A 16050-nucleotide genomic window follows, 5' to 3' on the forward strand; every position below is an offset into this window, starting at 1 on the left:
TATGTTCTTAACTTATCAGCCTCAGTTGAAGGTCACAGCTTCCCACCCATACACTCCTCTGCCTACTGCTCATCGGGCACATGGGAAATGTTTGGCCATCCTGGAAAGGTCTACAGGACCCCATGTTCTAGTTCCAGCTCTGCCAAGTGATGTTGTGGCCATCACTTGCCTTCTCTGGGCCTTAGTTGCCCTATGTGTGAAGTGGCAAGAGACTGGCTACACTAGGTGATCTCTAAGGACCTCTGCATTTCTAACATCCATTAATCAGATGAGAAGGTACCCATGATCGTCCCTTGGCCCAGTCATCCCGGCTGGGGACAGCATTGAGAACAAGGCCATGCAATTATTTGGGTTGCATGCCTGGCAGGCTGCATGAGGCAAGGAGTACGGGCTGGGCTCTGGAGGTAACCTCAGGGTTTACATCCACTTTCTCATTTGGTGATCTTGATCATCATTTAACTTCTGGCCTCAGTTAATGCTATGAAGACTGAGATAAATACTAGCTGTACCCCTCAAGGGGTTGCAGTGAGGACGAGATCATCCACATACACACTTAGCACAGAGCTGGGCCCACAGGAAGTGCTCAAGAAACGCTGGCCATCCCCATCCATATTATTGGCTTCCAGAAAACAAAGGCTCAAACAAGAAGCAGGATGTCACTGCCCAAATAACCTCTGGGGTCAGCTGGTCCATATTACAGATAAGGAAAGGGAGGCCAGTAGAGGGGAAGGGAGCCCCCCAAAGCCCACAGCAGAAGAGGCAGAAATGGAACTGGAACCTCAACACCCATGGTAGGCCTAGTTGCCTACCCTGAACAATAGCTCAGCAGAGCTCCCACCACCTGTAGAGGAACCAAATAACAGCCCTCACAGGGGGGCTAGTGTTCCCATTTACCTCAAAAGCTTGTCCCCACAGTTATGTGCCCAAAGTCCCATTCCTGGGCAGGAACTGGCCTTTGCAAGGTGACCTCCCAAGGCACAAAATTCTAGACTCCTGACCCAACTGCCTCCCACTCCAGTGTTTTGGCGCACATTAGGAAAAGGTGCGATCTGCACAACTGTCTTGACAGATACAGTGTCTTGCCAGACACACACCTTGACAAACAGAATGTTGGCTAGATTTCAGCTCCAACTCACCACTAGCCAGGCATCCTTGCACAAGACAACCCAAACTACCACACTTAGCAGCCCTGAGTGGGACCAGGGACCCTGAGTAAGGGGCCGGGACAGGGACTGAGGGAGACAGCTGCAGCATCTTTAGGTGTCGGGGCCCAGACACTAGCAGGGGGTGCTGACTAAGCTGGCCTTCTCTGTTATGATTCATCCTCATCCTCTGAGGGTGGTGTGTTCAGCAGCATGTGAGCAAGGCACTGTCCCCTGTCCAGAACACAGAATGATCCAGCTCCACTTTCCCACTAGGAACACAGGTGGTGCCACCAACCCACTTCCAGGGCCCAGGTCTATGGCTGCTACATTTGCTGACTTCCCAGAGCTTTGCCAGGTGCCAAAGCTGGCTCCTCATAGCCAAGGGGCATTGAGATGCTAGCGGGACAACACAGGTCTGGATCTGAATTCCAGCTCTGCCACTTACACCTGGGTGATCTCTGAAAAATTATTTCATGTCCCTGAGTCTGTCCTTGGTTATAAAACAAGGATCCCAGAGCTGCAGAGGATTCACCAGGGTCGTTGTCATCCTTTGTCGTCCATGGGGGATTGGTTTCAGGACCTCTGTGGATATCAAAATCCTTTGATGCTCCAGACCCTTATATAAAATGGTATATTTGCATATAACCTACACATGTTCTCCCACATACTTTAATCATCTCTAGATTATTTATAATACCTAATACAATACAAAAGCCATGAAAATGGTTGTTGTATTATGTTGCTTAGGGGATGATGAGAAAAATCTCTGTCATGTTCAGCACATTTTTTTTCCTGAACATTTTCAATCCAAGGTTGACAAAGAGGGCCACGGATACCAAGGGCCCACAACAGCATAGAGTAAGTGCTCAAGAATGGAGGTGTAGGGCTAGGGCTGAGTGGTAAAGCCCTTGCCTAGCACACGCAAGGATGTGTTCCATCCCCAGCATTCAGCATTGCAAAAAAAAGAAAGAAAAAAAGGAGGTGCTACTGCTGTTAATGGTATCACCTGGGCACTCATTCCCTCACCCACTTGGTAAACATATCCTAATACCACTTAAAAGTGCAGTCAGCAGAGTGCAATGGTGCACACTTATAATCTCAGCTATTTGGGATGTTGAGGCAGGATCATAAGTTCAAGTCCAGCTGGGCAACTTAGGGAGACTCTGTCTCAAAATAAAAAATGGGAGGCAGGAGCTTGAAATGTAGACCAGTGGCAAAGCACCTGAGTTCAATCCCCAGTACTGCATGCACATGCATGCGCGCACGCGCGTGCACACACACACACACACACACACACACACACACACAATTGCAAAGTCAATTTCACAGGCACCCTGGTCCCTCTTACACCTGGCTGTTTTCTATAGCATGTCTCCTCACATGCTGATTGCTGTCCTGAGGACCTGCTTCCTCCACTAGTATACAGGCTTCTCCTGGGCAGAGCTGTCTGTCTGTCTGACTGACTGCTATTCCCCAGCACCTGGAACAGGGCCTGGCCTACTCCAGTGGCCATTAGTGCTTATGGAATGAAGGAGCAAGCAGCCTACAAAAGTCAAGGACTCCCACTCTCTTCTCAATGCCAGTACTTCCCTCTTCTCCATCTGGGTATAAAGATGAGGAGCATGCAAGGGAGACAAGGAAAGCCCTGAAGTTCTCTCACTGCCACCTAGCTTCATCCCACAGGACATCTGTGTCCAACAGAGCCCTGGCCTGCTCCACTATACAGCTGCCCATGGAACCTGATTCTACTGGCTTACTCCTCACTTGGCTATTTCCCGGCATCTGATTTCAACCCTCTGGACTCAAAGAAATGATGACCCACTATTTGAGACACTGAGGCGCAGAAGAAGGAAGAAAAGAGACTGCGGGTGGGCTGAGGGAAAATCACTTCAGATTTAATTCTCATGCAAGTCCTCTGAGTCTAGCATGGGGTCCATTTTGCAGATAAGGAAACAGCCTCAGAAATACTTCTAATCTACTCTCAGGCATGGACAGGAGAGACACAAACAATAATGGTAGCAATCAGTGTCAATAACAATGATGCTGTGCCAGTTCAGCATCTTGAATTCAATTATCTTGAATTCTGCTGGGCCAGCAATGCTGAGAACCCCACATTCCACCTCTTGGAGTCTTCACCACGATGCTGTGAAGCTATGTGCTGGAGGCCCACAGCCAAGGCACCCAGAGTCAGTGTTCTTTCTTGGGTCTGGCTGACCCCAGAGCCCATTCTCTTCCTATCCCACTGTGAGGCTGCTGCAGGGCAGACATTTGTACTTCATCAATCTCTCGGTTCACTTCACTGTGTGCATCGCAGGGACAGAGCTGGCTTTGGCACAGGGCTAAAATAAGCCAACAGCTCAGCTTGGCCAGGGGCTGGGATGCACACTGTAATTATCTTGGACTTGAGCTCACCACACGCTGCCCTCAAGCTCACCTGTCATTTCTTCTAATTATGGCACCACCAGAGTCCAGGTAAACAGTAAACCACAGCCAGAGGACAGCTTTATCGCACGCCCACTAGGAGCACGGAAATGTCCCAATGCCGCGTATGTCAGCTGTCTGGAGTCTGGTGGTGGCCCAGACTGCCTGCTTGAGCCCCTGCTCCAACAGAAGTGCCAAGGAAATGCAGATGTCTTCCCTGACAGGAGCTCCCATATGTTAGCGGCATCCATCCTTCAGACGCCCCGGTGTTTGACTGTAACTACACAGTTTTCTCATTCTAACCTTGTTTGTGTGTGTGCTTCCCGCCCACCTTGGGGTGAGGTGCTTCATCTTATTCACAGCAGTCTAAGGTAGTGGGAGCCCCACCCACAGAAATTTCTAACTTGGCGGTCTGGGATGGGGCCAGGATCTAAGCAGGCTGATTCCAAGTCCTCAGAGCAATGCTAAGCTAGGGTGGCAGATGACAGAAAAACAGAGAGGAGGAGAGTCTACCCAAAGTCACACAGACCATCCTGGTCTACCCTTAGAAGTTACTTTTTCTTAAACACAGACAGTTCTCAACTTCCAATGGTTCAGCTTTAGATTTTTTGACTTTACGATGCTTTGAAAGTGATACTCATTTTCATCTTCCGGGATGGATCTATGCAGTGTGATGCTGGGCCACGGCAGTGCACCACAGCACCCAGTCAGTCCTGCTAGGACAAGGGGAAGCTGATACTACACAGTATACTGTGCTGCTAAGCTGCGACGTTAGGTAGGTTAGTCGTATTAAATGCAATTTTTCTGTGTGGTGCTGGGGACTGAACCTAGAGCCTCATGCATGTTAGGCAAGTGCTCTAATCTTCAGCCACATCCCAGCACTTTAAATGCATTTTTTATTTACCATATTTTCAACTTACAATGGGTTTATCAGGAGGTAACCCGACCTAAGTCAAGGAGTATCTATCACTCAACCCAGGTCTGAATTTCATCCCTGTCACTCTCTGATGGTATAACTCTCAGCAAACTCATTATCCTTCACATCTCATCTGGAAGACAGGGTAATAATGCTATTCTAAAAGATGACTACGAGCACTCAGTCATGCATGCTGGGTGCTTAGCACAGTTCCTGGCCCACAAATGATGCTCACTGTGCACTTGTGGAGGTAGCAGCCAGCCTCCATGGCCCCCAGGGATCCTTCCTCCTGATTTCTCCACTTCGTATGGTCCCTCAAGAGCTGCATCAGAGTTGGTCTGTGACCGAGAAGAGAGGTGATGGAATGCCATTTCCATGGACAAGTTATAAAAGACACTGCAGCTTCCTTCTTAGTGTCTTTCTCTAATCACTTCATCTAGGGGATGTCAGCTGCCATGTGGTGAGGTGAGCAGCCTTATGGTGAGGCCCATGTGGAGAGGAACTGAGCCCCTACCAACAGCCAAGTGAATGATATGAGGTGTCCCCCAAAAGTTCATATGTTAGACAATACAAGAAAGTTCAGAGGTGAAATGATTGGCTTATGACAGCCTTAACCTCATTAGTGTTAATCCACTTAAGTGGATTAACTGAGTAATACCTGTAGGCGCATAGGGTGTAGCTGGAGGAGGCAGATGACTGAGGGTGCACCTTTGGGGCTCATATTTTGTCCTTGTTGAGTGGAGCTCTCTCTCTGCTTCCTGATTGTCAAGTCCTGAGTTGCTGTCTTCTTCCACATTCTTCCACCATGCTACTCTGCCTCACCCTCGGCCCACAGCAATGGAGCTGGTCATCTACAGACTGAGCCCTCTGAAACTGTGAGCCCCAAACTTCTCCTCCTCTAAAATTGTTCTTCTTGGGTCTTTTGGTCACAGAAATGAAAAGGCTGAGTACGATGGTGAGAAAACTTGGAAGCGAACCCTCCAGTCCCAGGGCAGTCTTCAGATAACTATGGCCTAAGAAACAGTTTGCAACCTCCAGAGACTAAGTCACTTCCAAACTCCTAATCTTGAGAAACAGCATGAAATAATAAATGTCTATTGTCTTAAGTCATTAAGTTTTGGGGTAATTTGTTATGTGGCAGAAGATAACCAATACAATGGAATAAAAGAATGTAAAAAATTATTTTAAAATCTGTGGGAACCATAGGTACAAAGAGCTCCATGTCCCAAAACACTCCTAAGTCAAAGGAGGCCCCTCTTCCCACTCCTACATGCACAACCCCAAGGTTCCATGGTTCTCTTTTCATTCACTCATTGACCAGAAAAACATTTGCTCAGCAATTTCTCTCTGCCAGATAGTGGTTCACATCTCACCACAGAGTCCCTGATCTCACAAGAATGTAGACTGAGATGTGCCGAGGCTAGCTGACAGTATGTCCCCGATACTAGTATTAGGTAACAAGCTTTGTGCCCAGTGGTACCAAATGGGTACCTGAATCCAATTTATGTAAGAAAATGATCGGAGACAATCACAAAGTTCGTGGGTACAGATTGAGCATCCCTAATATGAAGCTTCTGGTCTTAAGTATTTTGGATAAGGGATACTCAATCTGTACCCCAATGATCACAACAGATGTAATTTATCCTAAAATGGAAACCTGAATGTCCAGCAGTAGGAAGAGAAGTTATCCACTCCTCATAGTCCTGTGTGGGTTGGGGACAAGGGTTCAATGGCAAGGTACACAAAGCCTACTATTGTTATTCTCATCTAACCCTGAAAAAACATCGTGGCCACAGAAAGCTCACATTTGGCAAGCACCATGAGTAGGGTATGGATCACATCAGTTAAACAGCACACCATACAGCCATTAAAAAGGCAAAAGCCAGGACAAGGGTTGTGGTTCAGCGGTACAGCACTTGCCTAGCACGTGTGAGGCACTGGGTTCGATCCTCAGCACCACATTAAAAAAAAAACAAAAATAAAAAAGCAAACAAACAAATAAAGGTACTGGGCTCTTCTACAACTACAAAAAAAAAAAAAAAAAAAAAAAAAGACAAAAGCCAGGCACAGTGGCACATGCCTACAGTCCCAATGACTGGAGTGTGAGGCAGGAGGATAGGAAGTTTAAGGCCAGTCTGGTCAACTTAAAGAGACCCTGTCTTAGAATAAAAAACAAAAAGGGCTGGGTTCAATCCCCAGTACCGTGAAAAAAAAGAAAAAAGTCAAGTCAAAGGAAACTATTTCCTCGTCTGGACAAATGTTCACTCTATATTGCTAAATGAAAGCAATACATAAATAAAGTGGCTCATTATGACATAAGTATGTTCAATATGATACCACTGTTTTAAGGAGAAAGTCTCCTCTTCCTATATACACATAGACTAGAACAGAACAAAATATTTACTGTGCTTATGTCTGGATAATAGGATTACACGTGGATTTTTTTTAAATTTTGTGTTTTTTCTATTTTTCTAAGCAGTTTCTACGTTTAGTGTGTATTGTTTTAAAATCTGAAATCACTTAAAAAATGTGGAGTCTGGGGATGTGGCTCAGTGGGAGAGCTCTTGCCTAACGTGTGCAGCCCTGGCTTTGATCCCCAGCAACACACACACATACAAACAAACATACACACACACCCCACATGGGAAATCTGCCAAGCAGGGTTAAATCCTATTCCTTCTCCCTCAGAAGACTGCCAGGATGGTTCCAGGTACCTGATTTGCCTGGATAAATCAGTTAGGGTTGGTGGTTGAAAGGGACAGAATAGATAGTTCCCCTCAGCTTCTGGCTGAAGATTGACAGGGTAAGCCCTGATTCCAGCTTGACCTGGCCTAGCATGACCTAACGCCCAGTGAAAGTCACCAGACCCCAAATCTGGGCTCCAGATAGCTCATTAGATAGTTATAGGTTCCAGGAGCTCAATTTCCAAATAGGAAAGATAAAGATAGTCTGGAAGAGATTTCCAAAAGAGATATGTGGACTTAGAACCACCTCTGTTATCCTCCTTCTTCTGTGCCCAGTCTGGACTTCAAATACCATCTGACCCTCTGTCACCACTGTTCCTGCTGCCCAAGGCAAATCTCACCTCTTTACATCTGGACCCAGCCTCCTCAGTTTACCCCACCTGGGTTGCATCGGATCAACTGTCTTAAATTACCCCTGCTCAAAATTTTCCATACCTCCCAGAAGGGAACCATTTTAAGAATGAAGTCTCCCGGGCTGTGATGTAGCTCAGTGGTAGAGTGCTTGCCTCACATGCATGAGGTCCTGGGTTCAATCCCCAGCATACTCGGCTCCTTGGTCAGGGTCAAGAAATCCTGACTTAACAGATCGGGAAGAGGATTCAGAAATCTGCATTTTAACTAGTAAGTCTAGTATTCCTAGTAAGGATCTTCTAAGAAACAAAAGCCTGAAGGAATGAATTTCCCCTTGACTTCCAAAGGCAGTCTGTGGTGGGGACAGTCATTCCCAGTAGACATCCCCACCCCTGGATTTGTGTGGCAGCAGACAGAAATCAGTCTGATTACAAATAAACTCAGCTCACTGAAATGGTAACCCCAATTTGATGCAAAGCATAACATTTTCTTACTGGATAAGTATCTCGTCATATACTCCAGGAAAGTTTATAACTGAAAACAGAGGTGAGGTGGAAGAATAAATCAAGTTCACTGTACTAAGGTGCCTGACCTAAGTCTAGTAAAAATCAGCATATACCTGGTATTTAAAAGCATCTGTAAGGCTATGCATGGTGGCATATGCCTGTAAACCCAGTGATTGGAAAGTTGAGAGAGGTGGATCACAAGTTCAACATAGGCCTCAGTAACTCAGGGATACCCTCAGCAATTTAGCAAGACCCTAAGCCAGTTTCAGCAATTTAGTAAGGCCCTAAGCAACCTAGTGAGAAAGTATCTCAAAAAAAAAAAAAAAAAAAAAGGTTGGGGGTGGGCTGGAGATGTGGTTCAGAAGTTAAGAACAAAAAGTATCTGTAACACTGTGCCTGGCTTGGTGGTGAAATTTCAGTGACTCGGGAGGCTTTGAGAGGAGGATCACAAGTTCAACATCAGCCTCAGCAACTTAGGGATCCCCTCAGCAACTTAGCAAGACTCTGTCTCAAAAAATAAAAAGGGATGGAGATGTGGGGATGTGGTTCAATCCTTAGTACCAAAAAGAAAAAGTATCAGTAATATTGAAAATAACTTGACATTAAATATTTAATAAGTATTGTGATTCTAATTTAAGATATAAAAGTTAAAATGTACAGTTAGGTAATTGATATATTTCAATAATTGACATTAGACTTGTGATTTTAGTTTGAGAGGTTAGCAATAATTGGAACACTGTATATTAGAATCACCTGGGGTGCTACAAAGGTTACTTAAGGAAGCCCCCATATTCTGATTTGTCAGAGAAAGAGTCTATATTTTTTAGATGGACAAGAACCACTGACAAGAGAATTTTACTAAGTCTGTAAAAAGTATTAAATTGTTTATAAGAACTTGAAATTCAGTATGTTTGTAAGTTTAATTATTAGATTTTCTAGTAACTAAGTATCCTTGGGGAAATTAAGCTTGTTACATTATATATCTAAAGGACTTAAAAAGAAAATCAAATATATTAAATTTATAAATGGAGTTAAAATGTTTAAGGGAATGTAATTAAGCTGCAAATAGGGTTGAGTGTTTAAAGGAATTTAGTTTGTTCGACTTGAGTTCAAACATCAAAGGCAAAGTTAAGGCCATTTTTCTTACTTTCCTAGATTTATGTACAGAATAATAATTTCTAAGTTGAAAATGATGGCTTAAAGATAATTAGCTTTTCAAAAATTGTTGTTCTGCGGGGCATGGTGGTGCATGTCAGTGATCCCAGTGACTGGGGAGGCTGAGACACCAAGATTGCAAGTTCAAGTCCAGTCTCAGCAACTCAGCAAGGCCTTGTCTCAACATGAAAAATAAAAAGAGCTGGGAATGTAGCTCAGTGGTAAAATTTCACCTGGATTAAATCCCCCATATCAAAAAGATAAATAAATAAAAATTGTTATTCCAAAGTGAGAATTTCAATTTAAAAGATAAAAAATAAAACAGGAGAATAAACCATATTTTTAACTCCCTGTATTCTTCCCTGTTCATCCCACCTAAAATAATTCCCTCTGAACTGTCCATCAGCCAGATTAGTTCTTTGCAGAGTTGTTGCAGGTGATTAGCCAGAAGTAAGTAGTCTTTCCCTTCAGGCTCACTACTTTCTGCCCCAAGGAGTTACCAGGATGCTTTGCAAACAGTAAATAACCGCAGGAAGTATAACTCATCCCAGGTGTAGAACATTTCACGCTTCTCCTTCTAGTTCCCTAACCAGGCATTACTGTTAATTTCCCTACTCACCTTCCCACAGGGGCTGAGTCCAGAGGCACTTTGCCATCATCACTGAGATACATTCCCAGTCCTTTTCATTTTTTATGTTGAGACAGGGTCTTGCTAACTTGCCTAGGTTGTCCTAGAACTTGTGATTCTCTTGCCTCAGTCTCCAGAGTAACTGGGAATATAGGCATGGGCCAATCAACTGTTGCTCGTTACAGATGAATTAAATAGGGCCAGAAGTCCAGACCTGATCAAGGTCACAAGCAAGAGGCAGAGCCAGGCCTGAAGTCTGGTCCCTGGTTTTGAATGCCACCCCTATCCTGATGGCTACTATCTCAGGCTCAGACTTCTCTAAACTGCAGACACAGATCCCAATTCACCTGGGATATCTCCACTTCAGATATAAATGGAATGTGGCTAAAACAAAACTAAAGATCATTTTTGTTGATTTTAAGCCATTTTGAGGTCAAAGCTCCATTCCTCTTTCCTGCACACATCTGCCAGTTGTTCTGTTTGCCCTACCACCTAAAGTAATAAAAAAAAAAATCTGGTTGCTTATTTAATCAACGACCTAATTTAAATCATCATCATCCTTCAGTTGATCTACAGCAGTAACGTCTCCTCTTCAGTTCATTCTCCAGAGAGCATCCAGAATAATGACATTAAAATATAAATTAGATCTTGTAGCATCCCTGTTTAAAACCCTTCAGTGGCTTACTAGCGCAATTAAGAGAAACTAAGACTCCTTACCATGGGTTACAAGGCTAAACTGAGCTGATTCCAGCCTACTTCTTCATAGTCCACCCTATTTTCTCTTAAAATATCCCAGGACTGCAGCCACCTCAGGACCTTTGCACCAACATTTTCCTGTTTGACTACTAAAATCATTCAGGTCTCTAGTCAACTGTCACGCTCAGAGCTGCCACCCAGGCAAAACTAGCACCATCATGCTACCTCAAGCATCCATTCTCTTGTTTTTCAAAGCACTACTTTGTTAACTGTCACCTCCCTAACAGCCCATACAAAGTACAATGAGCGCTCCTCAAGACAGGGGCTTCTTCACCACGGAAAACATTTAATGAATACCCTTTACCCCAAAGCCCTGGCTCTTTCTATTCCCAAGAAGTTCTTTCTATTCCCAGGTCACCTACATTCTTGGACTTGAAGCCCAGAAGTGAAGGCACAAGAGAAAGCACAATCAGAATCGTTCCTTCCCCAAAGGCCAGGCTGAACAGCTCCGCCCCCAAGACCCCAAGGACTTTTGGCACCTCTAAGCCTGTACTTGGGGCGGGCAGTGGCAGAGAGACGAGCAGGGTCCAGGAAGCTCAGTTCCCTTAGACCCTTTACCCACTCCCCACCCTAGTATATGGCGGGACAAGGCATATCTAGAAGCAGGAGCCCAAACCCTCCAGCTGGAGGAGAGATTAAACCTCGCCCCTCACGTCCAGCCAAAGAGGTACCTGGCTCCGCGGGGCTGGACGGCTACGAGCTCCTCCTCCAATGCCCTCGCCTCGCGCACTGCTTGCTGGTATTCATAGTCCTTTCTTGGGCTTTAGCCCACCCTTCCCAGAAAGCTTCGCAAAAGCTAAGCCGAGACCGCGTGGGAGGAGCTGGGTAACACGAGGACTTCTGGGAGTTGTAGTTTTAAATATTCAAGCAGCAAGGAAAGACTGGGGAAAAAACTGGGTAATAAAGAGTATCAAACTTGGGCTGTGGGGAATATGAATTTCTTGAGATTTATTTTCTCGTGTGCAGGTTATTAGTTACCTCTGTGATTCAAAACGACGAGCATTTCTATTCATGGGAACTACAAATCCCAGAAAGCGTTGCACGAGGAGGCCCTTGGAAAGCGAGGTCGGCCTCGGCACAGGCGCGGTGGCTCGAGTTCGGCTGTGAGGAAACATGGCGGCTCCGGCGCTTACTGCGAAGTTGTACTCCTTGCTATTCCGCAGGACTTCCACCTTCGCCCTCACCATCGCGGTGGGCGCCCTGTTCTTCGAGCGCGCCTTCGATCAGGGCGCGGACGCGATCTACGAGCACATCAACCAGGGGGTGAGGGCTTGGGCCATTCTGACCTTGGGCCCACCTGCGGGATGATGGTGGGAGTGAGTTGGAACGGGGCTCCGTCCATCTTCACCGGGAAAAGGGTAAACCATAGGCGTCTTTTGTCGCGACTGCCATCAGCCCGCCCCGTTTGTTGTGAATCCTAAAACGATGAATGAAATCCATCGATCCTATTTTGTAGGGGTTGCAAGTATTCATAATGTCTCACCTTACATGCCCATACGTTCATTTGCAGAAAACTAAAACCAGATTAGACCAAAGGATTTATGAGGGCCACACCACTAGTAAGTCAGTTGCAGGTCAGAGCTGGAACCCGGACCCTTGTCTCCTCCGAGAGTTTCAAGAGCAGATTGAAACAGTCGTGAAAAGGACACCTTAAGACACCGTGGATGACCTTTTGAAATTGCACTTTCAGTTCCCAAGACGTTCCATGCTGGCAGCTTTGTATTTATGATTAAAAATAGGGCCTAGCTGCGGAGTTATATTGGGTATTTATCGCCTTTAAAAAAAATTTTTTTTTTTAGTTATACATGGACATCTTACCTTTATTTTTATTTACTGTATTTATGTGGTGCTGAGGATTGAACCCAGTGCCCCATGCATGCAAGGCAAGCACTCTACCACTGAGCCCCAGCCCCCATATTATATTCTTATATTGTGTGCATGTACGAATATGTAACAATAAATCCCACCATTATATACAACTATAATGCACTAATAAAACATGTAGAGGGGGGAAAAAAAAAGGTTAGGCGATCAAAGAGCCTATCTGGGAGTACTGGGCCTTGTCACTTAATAACAGTACTATTAAATCGGACAAGTTATGTAACTTCTCTGAGCTTCGGTTTTATCTGAAATAGAGATCATAATAGTACTTCGGAATACAGATACAGTGCCTGATAGATGTACCGCTTAAAAACAGCATTCATTACATTTCTTAGAGGAAGTAAGAAGGCAACAGCAACACTTTTTAGGTTTACTGTGCTAGGTTCTGTACATGTTTATATCATCAAATTGTGACTGTACTGGGAAAGGCCTGGTGCAGACAGCGCTGTTCACCATTCCCCTGTGTTTTGCCATACTGTCCTAGGCCAGGACAACTTCCTGCCCACACGAAAGTGTTGCTACTGTTCCATTTTTTGTAAGCATTTCCACAGGCCTTCCCCACTGATCTGGAAAGGCATCTAAGTATGTTGTCATAACCCACCCATTTTTCTGTGCTTTTAGGAATGATAATTGCAATCAATTTAGGTTGAGTAAACAAAACAGTAACTCAATGTGAAATATTTGGGAACTGTGAACTTAGGACCTCTAGATACCTGGGTGTCAAAGAATTGAGACATCTTTCAGACCTTGTTTAAATTAAATTTTTTTGGTACCAGGTATTGAACCCAGGGGAATTTAACCACTGAGTCACATCCCCAGCCACCACCCCGCCCCCCTGCCCTTTTTTTTTTTTTTTTTTTTTTTGAGACAGGTCTCGCTAAAGTTGCTGAGGCTGGCTTTGAATTTGCAATCATCATGCCTCAACCTCCTGAACCACTGTACCTGGCTTCCAGGCTGTTTCTTAATAATTGTGTTCTTTGGAGATTCTCCAAATACGTGTGTCCATTCCACCTTCAAAGTATTTTATAAACGTTAAGAATTGTGTATCAAACCTAGTGTTGCTTCCATTCTGCCCGTCACAGCTGTGCATTTTTATTCAGAACATGACACTGGTTTCTTTCAAGCTTGTTTTAGTTGGGCAGTGGAGTATTTGTAAAGTGGGAGAGCAAAGGTTACAGTTTATGGTTCTTGTCTTTTAAATGCAGAAGCTGTGGAAACATATCAAGCACAAGTACGAGAACAAAGAGTAGTTTCTCACCTCCAAGGAAATGAAAGGACCAGGTCCACTCACCAGCTGTTTGTCCAGAGCTGGGGCCACAGCCTGAAGATGATTCTCAAGTATTCGTCTCGGACCACCTGTAGCTGTTGACAAGAAATGGCTCCACCTAACAAACAGACTATTTAACTTCTACTGTGTTTGAAGTGTGTTTAGAGTCATCAGCAAATAAATGTAAATTGTCCTTGAGACCTGCTTCTGCACTGGGTCCTTTGTTTACCTGAGCTTCACTTGTCAGTTAAAGCCTTCTGCAAATATCTGACGGACTGACTCCGCCAAGTGGAGTTTTCCATTAACTTCCAAAGAATTCTGGTTTTCAGAACAGGCCGAGTTGGAGGTACTGCCTTCAACATTGTTCTCAAAACTGTTCATTACATTCTTAAGTCACACAGAGGTGACCTTACTCTCTTGGCCATGGGAAGCATTGTGGTCTCTGCTGGGGGAAATGGCCTTGGGTCCTTTGGCCAAACCTGCCTCAGTCTAGTCTCTATTCTGCCTTTTAACTTGATGAATTTCTTGGTAAGCTGCTGGGCCACAACCTCCTATCAGAGTTCAACTTGCGAGTTCAGGTTATTTGAATGCTAGGTTGGGTTTGAATCCCACTCTTGCACTTGACCTTGCTGAACTTCAGTTTCCATATCTCAGATGGGGATAATACAAATACCTGTTGCATGTGGGTTTTGTGAGTTTTTATGTACTTCTAATACAGGTAGGGATGTTGTAGATGCTGGTAGTTGGAGGAAGCTGTTGGCAGAGACATGGTTTCTAAGGACCTGAGCATTCTGCTTGAAAGCTAGAGCAATAGGAATGTAAGGAAGAGGAGATCTAGAAACCTGGTCTGGTCATTAATTCAACAAAAGTTTGGGTAGCCACTGTGCTAGCAGGATGTATTGTGGAAATTAGCAAATGGAGCTTTAATTCCCATGGGGGGAGACAGTATAAATGCCATCCTACATAATTACAGACTAGGCTCAGAATTGGGGAACAGTGCAGTGTGACTAAGTTGAGACCTGGAGGTGATAAGGCTGAGCCACTTAGATTGGATATTGGAACCAAAATAGGAAGTAGCACGTTTGATGGCTCCATACTGGGGAATGGATTTACTGTTTACTGTTCAAAGAATAAACAGCCTAGGAGTCTGAAGGGGGTTGAAGGTGATCCTTCAGGACCTGGTGCGTCAGTAGAGATTCTGGATTTTGCAAAAATTAAAGTGGAAATGGCTTAAGCAAGGGAGCAACAAGTTCTGTTTTATTAAAAAACCTCACTCTAGCAGGACGAGTTGATTAAATTGGAAGCAGGTGGGAGAAAACGCTTCTACCTAGGAACCTGCCGATTCCATGCTCCTGGCTAGAGCCCATGACTATAAAGAGACCCTGAAAACTGAGCAGCCTGGTTTAGGGTAGCAGTGGAGAACACTGGAAAGCACTGGGCAGGTGTAGAGCAGCCCAGTTTTTGTACCTGGGAAACTGCTTGACCTGGGAAGGTAAATGACTCACCTGGTAAGTGTCTATATCACTTTGAACTTGGTGTGATTTAACCAGACGGCTGGATCATCCAGAATCTTCTCTGAGGGATGAAGATTCAGGTCTCCACCCATGTACAGGTAGAAGAGAACTTAGAAATTTTTGTCCTTCCTGAGGCGTATCTTCATGAAGTAGACGCCTAGAGAAATTGTCCTGCCGGAGGTGGTACTCTTGGGTCAGTAGAGCTCAGTCTGACTTCATTTCTTTATTTTCCGCAGCACTGGGGCTAAAACCCAGGGCCTCACACATGCTAGGCAAATGCTCTACCACTGAGCTAATATCCCCAACCCTGGTCTTAAGACTTTTAAGAATGATCTCAGTTTCAGCACTGTGGTGCATGCCTGTAATCCCAGCAACTTTGGAGGTTGAGGCAGAAGAATTACAAGTTTGAGGCCAGCCTCAGCAACTTAGGGAGACCCTATCTCAAATTTTAAAAAGAGGGCTTGTGGGGGGGCATGTAGCTGTATGGAAAGTGAATGTTTCTGGGTTTGGTCCCCTGTACCAAGAAAAGTAAAAAGTGATTTTGGTATCATGTGGAGGATGATTCTGGATGTAGAAGAGTGCCACTTCCCCAAAATGTAAGGCAATGTGCTGGTAAAAAATAAAGCAACGAACATTCTTGAAGAGTTTTTCTGTTATTCTACAGTACGTGATGACGAACTTGAGGTGGGGCACATTCCCTGACTCAGACTCAGCCCAACCAGTAAGTATATCCATAAGACGCCTCGTTACTTGTCACCAGCATTTC

At 44.9% G+C, this 16050-nt stretch overlaps 2 protein-coding genes and 1 non-coding gene across 7 annotated transcripts in view; 2 read left to right on the forward strand and 1 right to left on the reverse strand.

Annotated features, from left to right (window-relative positions):
* Window positions 1-11413, reverse strand: part of Zmat5 (zinc finger matrin-type 5) — a 35574-nt gene extending 24161 nt beyond the window's left edge. For all 5 annotated transcript variants that reach the window (XM_047561240.1, XM_047561238.1, XM_047561237.1 and 2 more), the window contains exon 1: window positions 11294-11413. The gene's annotated coding sequence lies outside the window, so the exon portion shown is untranslated. The remainder of the gene's footprint in view (window positions 1-11293) is intronic.
* Trnav-cac (transfer RNA valine (anticodon CAC)) lies at window positions 7699-7774 on the forward strand. The gene has a single exon. It is a non-coding gene; the product is annotated as a tRNA-Val (tRNA).
* A 270-nt stretch (window positions 11414-11683) lies between the features above and the next one.
* On the forward strand, window positions 11684-13968 carry LOC124991001 (cytochrome b-c1 complex subunit 9). Its single transcript, XM_047561624.1, has 2 exons — window positions 11684-11885; window positions 13709-13968. The coding sequence occupies exons 1-2, from the start codon at window positions 11736-11738 to the stop codon at window positions 13751-13753; spliced, it is 195 nt and encodes a 64-aa protein (XP_047417580.1). The 5' UTR covers window positions 11684-11735; the 3' UTR covers window positions 13754-13968.
* Window positions 13969-16050: the final 2082 nt, after the last annotated feature.

This window comes from Sciurus carolinensis, chromosome 8 (genome assembly GCF_902686445.1).
Source record: "Sciurus carolinensis chromosome 8, mSciCar1.2, whole genome shotgun sequence".
Taxonomy (NCBI): Eukaryota; Metazoa; Chordata; class Mammalia; order Rodentia; family Sciuridae; genus Sciurus; species Sciurus carolinensis.